Source organism: Lotus japonicus, chromosome 4 (assembly GCF_012489685.1).
Source record: "Lotus japonicus ecotype B-129 chromosome 4, LjGifu_v1.2".
Classification (NCBI taxonomy): domain Eukaryota; kingdom Viridiplantae; phylum Streptophyta; class Magnoliopsida; order Fabales; family Fabaceae; genus Lotus; species Lotus japonicus.
This window is the reverse complement of record NC_080044.1, coordinates 8628477-8644353: the sequence shown is the minus strand read 5'-3', so window position 1 is coordinate 8644353 and position 15877 is coordinate 8628477. Positions and strand designations below refer to the sequence as shown.

Below are 15877 nucleotides of genomic sequence, written 5' to 3'. Positions count from 1 at the left end.
GGTCTGAACCTTTGCTATTTTAGGAGATCGAGACCTTCTTGGGGAATTACACGGGTTTAAGGGAAACCTTAGAACGTATAGAATTATAAACCATTTTGTTAAGTTCAAACGCATCATAACGTTTTTAAAATCTTATTTTGATCATAACAAAATAAGATAGCTGAAGGGTTACGCCCAAGCAAGAGAAGAAGCACTAATCAAGAGCAGCAAGACGACTAGTATGAGTAATTTATGAGTTGTCCTGAGCAATAAACCTATGACACTGACAATCCCGAAACGGAGATAAAAATTAATGCAAGCCAAAAGAAAAACGTGTAGCCGCTCGGGCTAAATAATTTGTGAGCGAAGTTATCTCACGATGCACTTGCTGAAAACGCATTGACCCATGAATCTCGTTCAAATGACAAATATACTGTGCTAAATCCACATTCTGATGAGAGCCGTCAAGGGGGCAGTGAGAAAATGAATTACCTCCAAGGAATCACTCTCAATAGCCACTTTAGGTGTCTTGAGACTTATGATCACCTCCACAACATTAAGGACAACATGCAACTCAACTAAAAAGGTGCTTGCAGAAGTGAAAGAGTCCATATTCCTACAAAACCCATAAACTCATTGGCCATAAGACTCTTGAAGAACTCTGTCGCAACAAGCTTGAAGGGACCCTGATAAAGAATCATCGTCATTAAACTTCATCCAACTCCTCTCCAACAACCTCCACACCACTACTCACGCCCCATATATAATCGAATTAAACTTTGTTATCTGCTTCCCACAAAAGCTAGTGTGCGACACGTCACCGATCGCTTGCTTCTCCATCCACAAGGAGCGAACGAAGCCCCACAATCTAGGGATTTCATGTTGCACGTTATTGAAAACGAAGTCATTTTGGATTCTCCAAATTGCTCAAAGAGTTATAGCAAATAACTATATATATATTTTGCTAAAAAATTAAAAGCAAATGATACATAAGGTTGTGTATGACTAGCAAAATACATGAATGCTCTAATGATACTAAAAAAGTACTTCAAGACCAAGTAATTCGTCATTATCTTCTCGAGGTCTAAAATGATCATTAGTTACATTCAATGCTCTTACAATTATTGGAATACCAATGGATGTGATTTGCACATGCAAAATATTTATAGTGTTGTAAATATAAGTTTTAAAACTTTTTATTTTATTTTAAAAGTAAATATCACAGTTACTATAATATTCTACTAGAAACAATACCCGTGCGTTGCATGAGTTTATTTACACTATTTATAGTGTAATTAAATTATCAAATATTAAAAATATTTTTTTATTATAAATATAATAAAAAACCGTGTTGAGACATCAAAATAATAGTTTTGGATTATTAAATTGTTCGTACTAAAGTTCTATTTGTGTAAATAATTAATATCACTCAAAATTAGTAATTGATATTTAATAATTAACATTGAATTAATTTTAAAAACTTTGGGTTCTCTGTTTTTGAGTTTGTTATTGTGGTTACAATTGCAAAGGGGCTGATTTATAATATATCCGGTTCTAAACATTGATACTTAGTTAGGGGGAATATTGTCCTCAAATGTTATTCTATATTTTAATCAGAACTAATCCTTAAAAACCAATTTAATAATTTATTTATTTAATAATTTGAAAAATCCTTAAGTGAATTTTAAATATTTTAAATCAAGTAATAAGGTTTTAATATTGTTGTTCCTTTGTTATGTTGTCTGCATTTTAGCTAAGTTAAGTTTTTGGCCAACATGTCGGACCCGATGTCACAACATCTTGCCTCTGACATCTGTCCCTGCAAAACCTGCAATGAGTTGGCTAGTTTTTCTGTGAAGCTTCGTTTTGATTACTTGGTGATCAAGCTAGGGTATTTCTGGAAGCTTCTATGCGCCGTTCAAGGATTATATTCTATGTGATCAAATCTGTTTTAATGATTTGATCTGAGGATTTTGTGGGAGTTTTATTTCTGGAAAATGAAACTTTTTATTGAAGACTTTTCTGCAGATTTGTTTCCTGGGAACTCCCTGCGTGTTGTGTGGACCTTTGCTCGTCCAAGCCCATCGAAGACAAGGCCTGGATGACTGCTATATACGAAGACATAAACCTAGTGTTTAGGTAGAGAGCTTCTGTTGAGTAAAACTAGGGTTTACTCTTGTCTGTGTTCACACTTGTTGTTCTCTCAGCATATTCATGTGTTGATTCTTTTGCTGAGAGTTATGTTTTTGTTGTTTGATCATGAGATATGTCTTTGCTCTTGTTTTGAGCTTTTGAATCACTGTGACAGTGATTGAGAGAAAGTGAGAGGGGCTCTCATACTTAGGGGGAGGACTAAGTAATAATCACTTGTAGAGATAGGTAGAAAAGGCTGTGAACTGTGGCAGTTCAGTTAAGACCTTTTGTGTACAATTTCTCTGAATAGTGGATTATCTTTCTCTTGGGTGAAAACCCTCCAAACGTAGGTGATTTTGCACCGAACTGGGTTAACAATTCCTTGTGTCTTGTCTCTGTTTATGTTCTTTATATTGCATATTCAATTCACTGTTTTGTATCATGTTGTATAAGATGTCTTAGACATCTGGTAGAACATCTGTCCGCGTGTGCCAGAATTTCAAATATAAGTTATAATAGCATATTTTTTTATACTTTTTTTATCAACAGTGAAATAATTTTAGGCTTAAATACTCTGGAGGTCCCTGAAATTGTAGGGTGTATGAAAATAAGTCCCTGAAAAAAGTTTTTCTGATTCGGGGTCCCTGGAAATTTTTTTTAATCTAAATAAGTCCCTACCCGTGTTCTGAGCTTATGTGGCTCTTATTTTGCACAGTCATCAATTCCAAATGTATTTTCTATTTTTTTATATTCCAACGCTTAAAATGAATTATAATTAAGAAATAACTTTATTTTTTAATTACCAGAGTTCAGATTAGGTTAAGAGGGAGGGAGAAGAGGATTGTCTAGAAGGAGAAGAAGAAACTCAGATCAACTTTGTTCCCAGTTCCCACCCATTCTCGTTTCCCTGATTTCCAACGCTCAATCTCCAACCGTGGCCATTGTCCTCGTTTCCTACCCAGAATCTGAGCGTTGAAGGTGAAGTAGGTGAGATCAAAGGTGGTGGCTGGGTAGTTGGAGGAAGATGGGTTTGGGTGAGAAAACAGAAACCAACCAAGAACCACTGCTCCCATGGCCGCTCTGATCTCCCCCTCGAACCTTCAGCTAGCGTAACACGATGACCAAGAGGAGAGGAAAGGAGGGGGTGTGTTGAGGATGATGATGGCTGGGTGTCTTCAAACCAGAGGAGAGGAAGAATCAAATCTGAGGAAGAAGAGAAAAAGTAGCTGTCCCATGGGGGCGGTGATTGTGCGGATGGGGCCAGAAACTGGAAAAGGTAGTGGTGGCGGCGCGGCCATGAATGAAGGGTGGCGGTTAGGTGAGAGAGGTGGTAGGTGCCTAGGGTTTTCAAGAGATGATGAAGAGAGCTCAGAAATCCAATTAACTTAATTTTAAACTTATTAAGAAAATTAACCTAATTAGATTAACAATAAATTAGGGTTAAGGATTAATTTTAAGAGTTGGAATATAAAAAAATTAGAAAATACACTTGGAATTGATGACTGTGCAAAATAAGAGCCACATAAGCTCAGAACACGAGTAGGGACTTATTTAGATTAAAAAACAAATTCCAGGGACTCTGAATCGGAAAAACTTTTTTCAGGGACTTATTTTCATACGCGAGACAATTTCAGGGACCTCCAAAGTATTTAAGCCATAATTTTAACTTTAAAAATTATTATTAGTTATCATTTTAATATCATAAAATATTAACTCAACTTTTTTATAATTATTTTTCTCTGTCATGTTTCCTCAGTTATTTTTACTTTTATATAATAGATCAAAAATTATATTTGAAGATTTTTTTTCAAATAATACATACATTCAATATAGTTATAATAAATATCTTAGTGTCTTTTTTTTTAATTTTCAACTATTATTATCATTAATGTAAATGTAGTAAATTTCAATTATTATTATTTTTTAAAAATTCACCTCATGTTGTAATGAATAATAAAAATTTAAATAGTTTAAATATTTAATTTTAAATAAGAGAAATTGAAAAGTTTAACAATTAATAATTAATATCTATCTATCTATCTATCTATACTATATATAAAAGCAAAGTTTCTGCAGCTAGGAGGGTAAACCAGTCATTCAAGACCTTAATGCACAACAATCTAATTTTTAGTATGAACATTTTAGTAAAAGGATACATTATTTCTTAAAGATGAAATTACAACCGTCCGATCATTTCCTATTTCTTCAACTCTTGGGTTTCAGTCGTTTGTGGTAACGTTTTCTCTCCTATCTTGCGTTCCAGCCGTTTCAGGTGACACTTTGTTGAGAGAAAATTAGAGGTTGGAGACGTTATGTTAGATTTAATTGATTTAACCCCTCACAATTTGCATTCAGGCATCTCTCTCCCTATCGATGTTCCAGAAGCATTTCCCCTGGATTTGTAAGCTGCTCGGCAGACCCAATTTCTTTGCAAAGGCGACAATTTTGGATTCATCCACGAAGGAGAGGAGCATCACCAGCAGGCACCATGGTTCTCAATTACATCTGTAATTTTGAGGCCTTCAATTTTAAGCGGTGGTGGGTTAACGACTTCGATTCCGAGGGGTGGTGGTTCAGTTTTCGGTGAGTTTTTTTTAAAAATTCCATTGTCCATAATTTCTTACTCATCCTTTGCTGCTACATCTTTTTAGAAATTTAATTATGGTTTAACATCTATCTTCCCCCTCTTATTCCTCATTATTCAATCTATTCATCATATCTACTCTTCTCATGTATTTTATAAAGGATCTGAACCAACAAAAGAAAGATCAGGAGGACGTTCTTTTGTGCAGTTTCTTCTATCTATGTTGCTCACAGACCACTGTTGATTTTTTACCTACAATTTCACTCCTTACAAGTAATTTATATGAACTCATTATCTTAAATTCTTTATTTGGATTTCCCTCTTCTGTTTGTTCTTTAATAATTTGTTTTGAATCCTTCAAGTTTCAACTTTTGAACAGATTGGGTATCATTTGCTTCCATGTTTCAATTGATTGGGCCTTAGAAGGATATCCTCATTAGAAAATTGGTTGTTGGCTTTGTCATCTGTTTTATTCTTATCAGACTCTTTCTTACCCCTTTGTTCCCAATTTTCAGTTTTTGGATGCAGAGTTGATTTTTTTGTGGTCAAATTGATTTTGTTTATGTGGAGTTTGTATTGTAATTTTCCTCCTCATCTAGGGATATTAATGATTTATACAGGTGCTCTTATTGGTATTATTGACTCAATATTTCTGTTACGAATTCTGTTTAATATCTTCCTTGCTTCAATCTTCAAATATGATTTGAGTCTAATTTTTGAATTGTGTGAGGAGCTAAGCAGTAGTTGTTCTTTTTCATTTTGACCAAGTACGATGAAGCTCCTTAGATGCAGCTCTTCATAATTTCTGGGTAACCTGCACAAGAGCTAAGCGAAACGCATCTCTACAAGTGAGATCAATTTCTTCCTGCTTTCATTGGCATTATTGCAGCTTTGGTTGACAGTGCTATCCTTTCCAAGGCTTATATGTACATGGACCATAGTCTTCAAGATGAGGTAGTCAATGGAAAAAATGATGGTAATGGCCTAATGGGTATGATTTTAGGCCACAACAGGTCTACGGTGTGTTTAGCCATTAGATGTTCAGTTTTTTGCTATTTTTTTAAGACATATCAAGGTAAATTTTTCGATTTATTAATTTGCCCTTTTATGTGAAAGTGTTTATTTTAATATGATTTTAATTTTTCAACTAATTAACCCTTATTGAAATTTTTTACCGTCACAGGAAATGTTCTTCAAAATGTAGTAGTTGTATATTTCCCACTCAACTTCATAAATATATTCTTCTATAGGTGTTTGGTTGGTGAAAAGATAACTTGAAGGGGATGAAAATTGGAGCATGTTTTTAGCTGAATCTATGATTTTAAATAGAGGTGGATGATGGGTAGTTGCCCGAAGATTCTGATGCAAGAAATGATGTGAGCATGTTCTGAGGTTATTGCCGAAGAATGAGGTCCCAAGCTTGGTTAGTAGGAACAAAAGAGTGATGTGTTAGATTTTGGAAACTTTTTTTTTTTGGAAGCAAAACAACTTTATTGATATTAAAAGGAAATCATGAGGGAAAATGGCTCATGAACCAGATACAGGAGAACAACACAAGGTATTCACACCAAGGGCAGAATTACCAAGGCCAAAAGAAGAGGAAAGAATAAAACAGACAGCAACTAGATATCAAAATAATAACAGAAACAGCAGGGGAAGACATAGCAGGGGAGTGTAAAGCAAAGCCAATCCTCAACCAGAAACAGCACACAAGCAAGGTCGATCAACAGAACCTTATGCGAGGGACCTCAAGGAGACAGGCAACAAGCAACCGCAAGACCAGGGACCAAATCACTCAGGAGCTTCGTATGCAGGAGAAAATAACAGCAGTTTTGACAGCACACACCCAGAATTCAAGATAGATTTTCCCAAAGGGGAACAGATCTATCACACCCCGATTTTGCAAGTTCGTCAGCCTCCCCATTAGCTTCTCTGAAAATATGAAACACACCTATGCACCCCACTTCCTTTGATAGCATTCAGATCATTAAGGAGGCCTAGAGGTCTATTGACTTTGCAGTTTACCCAACCGACAACGATTGAAGAACCACTTTCCACAAGAACCTGTGAGAAATCTAACTCTTTGGAAAAAGACAGCGCATAATGAATGGCCTTTACTTCAGTTTGATAGACCCACAGTACACCCAAAGACAAGGAACACCTCCCCAAAACAACACCCGCAGAATTTGGAAACTTTGGAGTTTGGACGTATGTTTGATTAATTACTTGCTTTTCAACACATTTGTAGATTGTAGTGCTATATTGTATTTTAAGCTCAATTTGATAGTTGATTTACTGCCCACATTTCTAAATTCTCTATACGTCCTTCTGATTTTATCATTGTTATTGTCACTATTATTATTTCTCTTTTTATATATTTATTTTATTCTGAACTGTTCCAAAAATTTAGAAAAAAGGTCAAACAGCTCTCAAGAACATTGGTATTTAAAATATTTCAAGTTCATGTGCATTGTTGAATGAAAAATCTTCCTATTAGAGAACTAAGTTGTGCAAAAAGTAACTATAACCACCTGAATCTTGGAAATTTATGTTTCAAAAGATAGCATGAGGGTAACACGATAGTTATATGGTTATACTTATTGATATGGAGTTGAAATATTTACCTTCAACAAAATTTCCTTGAGGTGTGTGTAACAGTATATATATAGTGGAGGTATCATTTGAGAAAGATATTCTTATATGAAAATGTGATAAATTATGATTGTTAGAAGCACTGTGTTTGGTTGGGGATAAGTATTGAATGTTACTCGGTTGTATTTTGCAACAATCTTAGGCTTTGATCAAATATCTTAAAGGGATATTATCATTGAATTTCAATTTACCTTGCAAGTCCCTATCATGATGTAGGATATACCTGGAGTTTATATCCCTATGTTCTATCACGGGTCCTCATTAAATTTACAGAAAGACATTTCTGAAATGCTACTTCTTCAGCATTGAATCTCTTATAATTCAATTCTTTGAGAATACTTCCTTTTTTAACTCTTAACGTATCTTAGATGTATATTGCAGACTTACAGTTAATGAACCTTTAGCTATTTTAGGAAAATTAAAATTCATGAAACTGATTGATTGTTCATTATCTCCATTTAAAATTTTAAAAACGGAAAGTGTAATTAAAGAAGGTTGACAGAATTTTATATTGATTAACTAATAACAAAATTTCTAACAGTTAATGTCAAAATAAAATAAAAATTAAAACTTTTTTTCACAATTTTTTATGTTTTAAAAAATTATTAAATGATAAAATTGGGTACGAAAAAATATGATAATTTTCGTGTAGCTATGTAATAATGTAAAATTAGATGCTTATGGTATAATACTTTTCATTTTCCCCTGTATTGGTTTAGTAGAAAATGGAGTGTATCTTTGTTCTGCCTTCCTTCAACATCTTGAGACACGTCACTAGGAGGTCATTAGCTCACCTAAATTAAATTTATAGAGCCTTTGTTCTTCAGAATATCCACATTGGAGTGTGGATACTATATTTCGGTATTGCACTTTGATTTTTGAAGTTCTCATCTTGGTTCTAGCATTCCACGCATAGAAAGTGTCTATCTGTAAATGCAAACTCTTACTGTTTCAATATGGTCACACAGGAAAATCAGAATTTTAGAGGTTTACTGAGGTAATTTGCATTTAAGACTAAATTTTGAATTAAACAATTATTAATTAAAAATAAATTATTAATTAGACTTAATGTGCTTCCTTTGGGTACCTTTCTCTCTCCAACCAGCTTCCCACATCAATTAAGTAGTCCACGTAAGCTTCTAACGTTAAAAAATTGAGGAAAGTTGGACGGAAGACCGATTCTGCAACAATGGTCATAAGTGAGGGATTGAGGAATTTATCTAATAAATGGAATTTATCTAATAAATTCCTGGAGGGACCATCGTGAAACGTTAGGGACCAAAAAAAACTATTAAGCCTATTAATTACAATACTATTATAATTAAGATAATGAGTTATGGAATTTCATATGACATGATTTATTTGTTTGAATTTATAGAATATATTAATCATTATTAATATTAATCTTTACAAATCAACATCATTACATTGGGGTTAAAGAGCAAATACAAGTGTGTAGAACACCAGATCTTTCACCCAAAATCTTAAAATGTATGAATCTTCTTACTTATAAACAGCTCAAAATTATCATTTTTTTATATGAGACTTACTCACACTTGATAATGTCTTTTATAATTATTTGAATAAACATAGTAAAATTAACACATTTTTTTTAAAATATTACACGAAAAACAAAAATGAATATCCCCGTGCATCGCACGGGTAAAAAGTACTAGTAATGAATAATAAAGTGGATGTAGTTTTTATTTTAGTTTTCAATTTTTTTATTTAATGTATTTAATATAAAATAAATTTTTTATTTCTTTACGTGTTTGATGCTATTTTTTCAAGTTTTCTTTACGTATGTATATACATATATATATATATATAGGTAGATATATATAGATTGAAATTTTTTATCTGTGGAAGTTGTAGACCGTAGAGGATAGGATATTTTTGTAATTTAGATCCTATCATTCAAAGGGAAGAAATTGAAGAGGATATTTTCGTAATTTAAATCCTATCATTCATCACAACCGTTCAACCGTACTGGAAGAAGCTTTGCTGATGAGGAGATTGTGCGGTTGGTTACCAAGCTGGGTGAACATGGAGTTTTCCCTGATACGTTTAAGCTGATAACCAAGCTGTGTGGGAACTTTTGCATGGTGTGATGGCATTGGGTGGTCCAGTTGAAGTTGCATCGTGCAATGCTCTTTTATCAGGGCTAGGAAGGGAAAAGAGATATTCATCAGAAGATGAATAAACTGATGGCGGAGATGGAAGAAAAGATGATACACCTAATGTCCAAACCTTTGGGATTCTTGTCAATCATTTCTGCAAGGCTAGGAGGATTAATGAAGCATTAGCGGTGTTTGATAAATTGAGAGGCAAAGGAGAAAATGAAAAGGTTGATGAAGGAGGAAGGAGTACAGCCTACTGTAGTCACATTCAATACATTGGTTGATGGTCTGTCCAAGCATGGAAAGGTCTTTAGTGCAGTTGAGCTTTTCAACGAGATGAAAGGGAAGGGCCTGAAAGGAAATGTTAATACTTATACCTCTCTGATATCTGCCTTCTGTGGCGTGCCGTGAACTATATATATTGATAAAGCCATGCAATATTTTGAGGAGATGTCGAGTTCTGGATGCCCTCCAGATGCACGTGCTTACTATACTTTGATTAATGGTTTAAGCATTGCTGGTAGGATGGATGATGCCAGTGTCATTGTGTCCAAGTTGAAACAGGCTGGGTTTGGTCTTGATCTAGCTTGCTATAATGTCCTCATTAGTGGAATATTCTGTAAGAAGAAAAAGCGGGAAAGAGTTTATGAAATGCTTACCGAAATGGAAGGAGCTGGAGTTAAGCCTGATACTGACACCTATAACACTCTGGTTTCCTACCTTGGCAAAACTGGAGATTTTGCAACTGCCAGTAAGATACTGAAAAAGATGATTAACGAGGACCTTGAGCCCTCTGTTGTAACATATGGGGCACTTATACATGCATATTGTTTAAAGAAGAATGTGGATGAGGCTATGAAAATTTATGGGGAAATGTGTTCTACATCCAAGGTTCCTCCCAATACTGTGATTTACAACATTTTAATAGATGCTCTTGAAAAGGCTATCTCTCTGATGGATGACATGAAAGTAAAAGGCGTTCAGCGTAATACAACCACGTATAATCATATTTTCAACGGGGTTCGGGATAAGGGAATGTTGAAACAAGCACTTGAACTTATGAACAGGATGATTGAAGATGCTTGCAGTCCTTACTATAGAACCATGGAGATTCTTACTGAATGGCTTCCTGCAGTTGGTGAAATAGAACAATTACAACGTTTTGTCAAAGGGTATTTCCTTGCATACAACATCATCTCACATTTTGGATAATAATCTGATGTACTCCTTCAAGAATAAAGTTTAAGCAAAATCATGTTGCTGCCCTTTTGGTTGACATAAGAGTATGCAATCTGTTGTATTCTTTTTTTTCCCCTCTCTACTAGATGAGGTGAAAATAATGCTCATATTGATGTAGTTTATTCAAGTTGGGTTTCTAGGGAATTCAATTAATTTTTTTTCTCTCTCTCTCCCTAAACAACATCTAAGTATCTTACCATTGCATTGGCAAATGTGAACAACATACTTGTGCATTTGGTAAGTAATCATGGATGTGATACTTATTTTTATCGGCCACGGATATTGGAAGAAAGCCAAACAAGATGCACATGATTTTCCTATTTTGCTGGTATGTTCTAATTGAGTAGCCAACCTTGTTTAGTTGTTGTGTTTCATTATAAATATTACATTTCTGATATATAGTGATCTATGAGACTATGACAGAAGGAAGCAAATGAAAAATACTTGGCTGCTTTGAAATCTATAGTCCACTGTTTGGAAGGTCACAAATCACAAGATCGACTTAGAACTTCTTCCTCGGTGGCCTTAAGGATAAAGTTCTCATCATGGAGAAAGAATTCAGTGATATCAATTAAAAAATCGATGATACATTATAAGGACCATTTTATCAGTTGGTGGTGGCGGCGGTGGTGGTAGAGATGGACCTCAATTTCATTTCCATTGGTCAAAGATTGGTATTGAGAAAGAATTGGTCCCTGTGTTCTGCCACTAACTCCATTGAAATTGAAATCCATTCAAAAGGATAACCTTAGTGTGTGCTATTAAGCAGCAACTAATTCAATCAACCTTTGTTAATTCTTGCTTCCGAGATCTAGGCCCTCTTTTCTCTAAAATAAAAATAGACACATTGCTTCCATGGTATGTCAAATAATAAACTGTTGGATTAAATTTATGGTGGAAAAGGTTGGATAGGGATAATTGTCCTGCTAGAGACCTCTCCTAGTTGACAATCAACCGTTTGATGCTTGTAATACTCTTTATGTGAGAGTGTAGTTTAGTTACAAAACGAGCTTTATATTTCTATACATTAAGTAGTTTGGTCGCGGCCTAGGTTAGTGATTATATTGAAATAATGAAAATTGTGGAGTGTAATTCGATGGTGGTGACAGTTAAAACCCCAATTTTAACCAAAATGCAGTTGCAGCTAGAATTTGTAAGATTATGGGATTTTCCCAGTAATCTATCTAACTGTAGTTTATTAGAGTCAATAACTCAAGGTAAAGCTGGTTTAAGGTAAAAAAATTGGAGGTGCATTCAAGAGAATAGAAGAATACAGGATCAAATTTGATCATGTAGAAGCAAGTTTCATGGGCTTTTACTGCACAACATGTATATGTAAATGTAAATTTTCTATATCAAAGAAACATTTGTCACGAGAACAACTGCAAATCTCAAACATATAAATATTGAAAACCAATTAGAGAAATCAATCCTTTTTATCTTGTCCTCTACTTTATACCAAGTAACAACTTCATGAGTTTTACTTGATTCAGCAACCAATGGAACAGAGTCCCCTTGTCAGCAACCAATGGAGTTCTACTCAGTAAGCATCCTCTAACTTAAAAGAACAGAATTCAAATACAAAAACACCAGAAGAGTTGGTTTAATAACAGGAAATCGAAAACACAACGATAAATATGTCATGGTGCAATGGCAATTGAAGCTTCCCCTCCTGCCAAATCAATGTATCCTCCAAAACAAAGATGCCCAGATTCCAACACATCTAAAAGATCAAATATAACTTAACTCAATGACACTCCAAATGAATCACAGGCACTTGATCTTAACAGTTAACACCAAGCTTCACCATAGCCAGAGCAAGTCAAAAATCACTTAACCAGAGTCACTAAAAGGAACATAAACTAATTTGTCTCTTGGTCTCAATCATAACCTCTACCTCACAGTTACAATATCATCAATCTTCAAAATCATCCGCACGCACTCTGTTGCCAAGGTGATAGCACTCGTGCTTACTAGCAGCGGCTGCACCACATTCTCCTCCAAGATGTTTGTGATCTGACCCTTCCTCACATTGATTCCAGTATTGATCTCACCCTGGGCATGACGATTCCTCAGCTCAGTAACAATTGCAATGGGGTTCAAACCAGCATTCTCAGCCAGAGTATAAGGAATGACTTCAAGTGCCTCAGCAAATGCTCGCACACAGTAACCCTCCATCCCATGAAGCACCTTTGCCCAGGCACCCAGCTGCCTCGACAACTCTATCTCTGGGGCGCCACCACCGGCTATCAGAAACCTCTTGGCAACCAAGCACCTAACAACACACAAAGCATCATGAAGACTCCGCTCCGCTTCATCAAGCACAAGCTGGTTGGATCCGCGGACAAGCACAGTTGTGGTCCTCCCCATGTCCTTAATCCCAGAAATCTTCACAATCTTGCCATCACCAAGAGAAACCTCCTCCACAAGATCAGCATAGCCCAACTTCTCGGCGCGGAAATGCTCAATGTTGGCAATGGGCAAACAGTTCAATGTCTTGGTAATGAACTCAATCTCATCCCTTTCCACATCTTTGATCACCAATATCTTAGCTTTAGCAAGATAATGCAGAGACAAATCAGTGACAGCATCTCTTAAAATGCTCTTCTGAATCAACAAAACATTGCAACCAGTTGCCTTAATCTTCTTAATCATGCCCAGAATGTAACTCCTCTCTTCCTTCAAAATCCTATCCATCTGAGAGTAATCACTCACCACAATGCTCTGCTCGATGTCGGTTTTCGGAGGTGAAATCTGGAACTGGATCACGGCAATTTTAGCATTCTCCATGCGAGTAGGTCCACCAGCGGCATGGCTCACCTTCTTGTCAAAGACAAGGCCCGTGACGAGCTCGGTATCGTCGACGGTGCCGCCGAGCTTCTTCACGATCTTAACATCACGGAGATCGACCATTTCAGGCTGGGCGGGATCGATGACTGTGAGGACGGCGTCGACAGCGAGAGGAGCGAGAAGGGTGGAGTACTGGCTGACGACCTTGCTGTTGAGGGAGGTGCTGGCGGATTTGACGAGGGAGTCACGATCGGTGAGCTCGACGGGGACGGCCATGGCAGTGAGGACGTCGACGGCTTTGATGGAGGCCTTGTAGAGTGAATCGGAGATGACGGTGGGGTGGATGCCGCGGGAGAGGAGGAGGAGGCACTGCTCGAGGAGTGCGCCAGCGATAACGACGACGGTGGTGGTTCCGTCACCGGCTGCGGAGTCCTGAGACTTGGAAAGCTCGACGAGCATCTTGGCGGCGGGTTGGAGGACCTGCATCTTGTTGAGGATGGTGGCGCCGTCGTTGGTGATGATGACCTCGTCGGAGGAGGTGGAGATCATCTTGTCCATGCCTTTGGGACCGAGACTGGTGCGGACGGCGTTGGCGACGGAGCGCGCCGCGAGGATGTTGGCATGCCGGATGTCTTCCTTGCGCTTGTTGTCGACATAGGACTCCGTCTTGGAGGATCGGTGAGGAGCCGCCATTGATGAGATGAGGTTGCTGAAAACCCTAAGCTACTGTTTGGTTCAAAGGAGGGGAGGGAGAGATTTTAATACTTATTACGTTTGGTTCATATATAGGAGGGGAGAGATTTTAAATTTAATACTTATTACCTCTGGCTTCTGGATCATTTCCGCCATAAGATGTGTCACTTCCACCTACAAGCATGTCCTGTTTGTTCTCAACCAAAATTTCAACGGCATCAATCACAAAATTCTCCGATCTCTTTCGATTTTTTCATCACCCATAATCAAGCAATAATGTTACTTACACACCTCTCATTTGAGGTGAAAGAGGTGGAATGAAGAGAGAGATAGGAAGAAAAGAAAAAGTAAGAGAGAGAAAATATGAGATGTGATAGATGATAAGATGAGAGAGATAGAAACAAAAAAAAGTGAAAATGAAGTGTTTAAAAAATGAGGTGTGTATATATCATTACTCCATAATCAAGTTTTGTTAGGCTTTATAATCATTCCAAATTTTCAGAATTCACGAGAAATTGACACCTAACGAAATTGGAAACTGAAATTAATTATTGGAAACAAATATACCATGAGAAAGGCCTTAATGTGGGTGATGGAAAGTGGGGTTTTGGAATTGAAAGTAACGCAGAAGGAGGCGGCGGCGGAGAGAAAGACCGGAGAGGGGGGCAGCAGCGGCGGAGAGAGAGGCCAGAGAGGGGGGCCGGCGGTTGGTATGAAGAAGGAAGGAAATAAAAGACGTAAAAAAGAAGGGAAACCCTATGATAAAAATCGGAATTTTTATATTTGTGCAGGGTTAATTTTGTCTGAAATTTATTTTCCCTTCTAATTCCCCCACTTTTGGGGGAACAAAAAATTGAGGTTGAAGGGATTTTGCTCCGCTTCATTTCCCTCCCCTCCCATCTTAAAGTTTGAACCAAACAAAATTAGATTTTAAAAATCTCTCCCCTCCCCTCTGTTCTCCTCCAACCAAACAATGCGTAACTAGGTTTGGTTTTACGGAATGAATGAAAATGGTTGATGAGAATAACAAGTCTTGGGTTGTGGTGAGTACTGATTCTAATTTCTAGCCAAATGTATTGTAGAGGGTTAATTTTTTTATTTATTGTAATATTATACACAAAAATATTTTAACTTCAGTTTTTAAAAATTCTAACCTCTAAAAAGAAATCAAATGAAAGGTTTTACATTTATAATATGAATAATTTTTATCAAACTATAAATGAGTCCTACTAATGAAGAGCGCAAGAAATAAAATATTAATTTTTTTCGCCTAATAAAGCACTTTCATCCCTGGTAAAGGTTTTTTTTTTGTTTGAATTGACTTATTACGGACGATCTGGGTGGTCGGCAACTTAGCAACGACTGATGGCGTATAACAACGTTTATGACCAATGCTAAGTTATCGACCGCTTTTCAAAAACCATTAGTAAATACTACAGGGGGGCTTAATACTGACAAATCTTTGGTTGTTGGTATGACATTTAGGGTTTGTCGAAATTTTTTTTTACCATCAGCAATTTCTTGTTAGTGATTGTCATGTTTGTAACCTACAGTTTAAAATTGCTTAGATGACATGAAATGAGATATGTGGCAATGTGATAGCTCGACATCTTAGCTTCAAATTTAATAAATTACTAAAATATGACACGCGTAATGCGTGGACATATAATTACTTTTAAAGATTGTT

General features: G+C 36.4%; 1 protein-coding gene and 1 pseudogene across 2 annotated transcripts; one reads left to right on the top strand and one right to left on the bottom strand.

Moving 5' to 3' along the window:
• Nucleotides 1-3273: 3273 nt before the first annotated feature.
• LOC130712233 (pentatricopeptide repeat-containing protein At3g61520, mitochondrial-like) lies at nt 3274-10680 on the top strand (annotated as a pseudogene).
• A 1416-nt stretch (nt 10681-12096) lies between these two features.
• Nucleotides 12097-14464, bottom strand: LOC130711412 (T-complex protein 1 subunit delta). 2 transcript variants are annotated; one of them, XM_057561009.1, is made up of 2 exons: nt 14320-14464; nt 12097-14223 (listed from the first exon to the last, which is right to left on the bottom strand). In XM_057561009.1, the coding sequence occupies exon 2, from the start codon at nt 14188-14190 to the stop codon at nt 12601-12603; it is 1590 nt and encodes a 529-aa protein (XP_057416992.1). In that variant the 5' UTR covers nt 14191-14223; nt 14320-14464; the 3' UTR covers nt 12097-12600. The 2 variants fall into 2 exon arrangements, with proteins under 2 accessions (XP_057416992.1, XP_057416993.1); XM_057561010.1 differs by having other exon boundaries at nt 14313-14329.
• Nucleotides 14465-15877: the final 1413 nt, after the last annotated feature.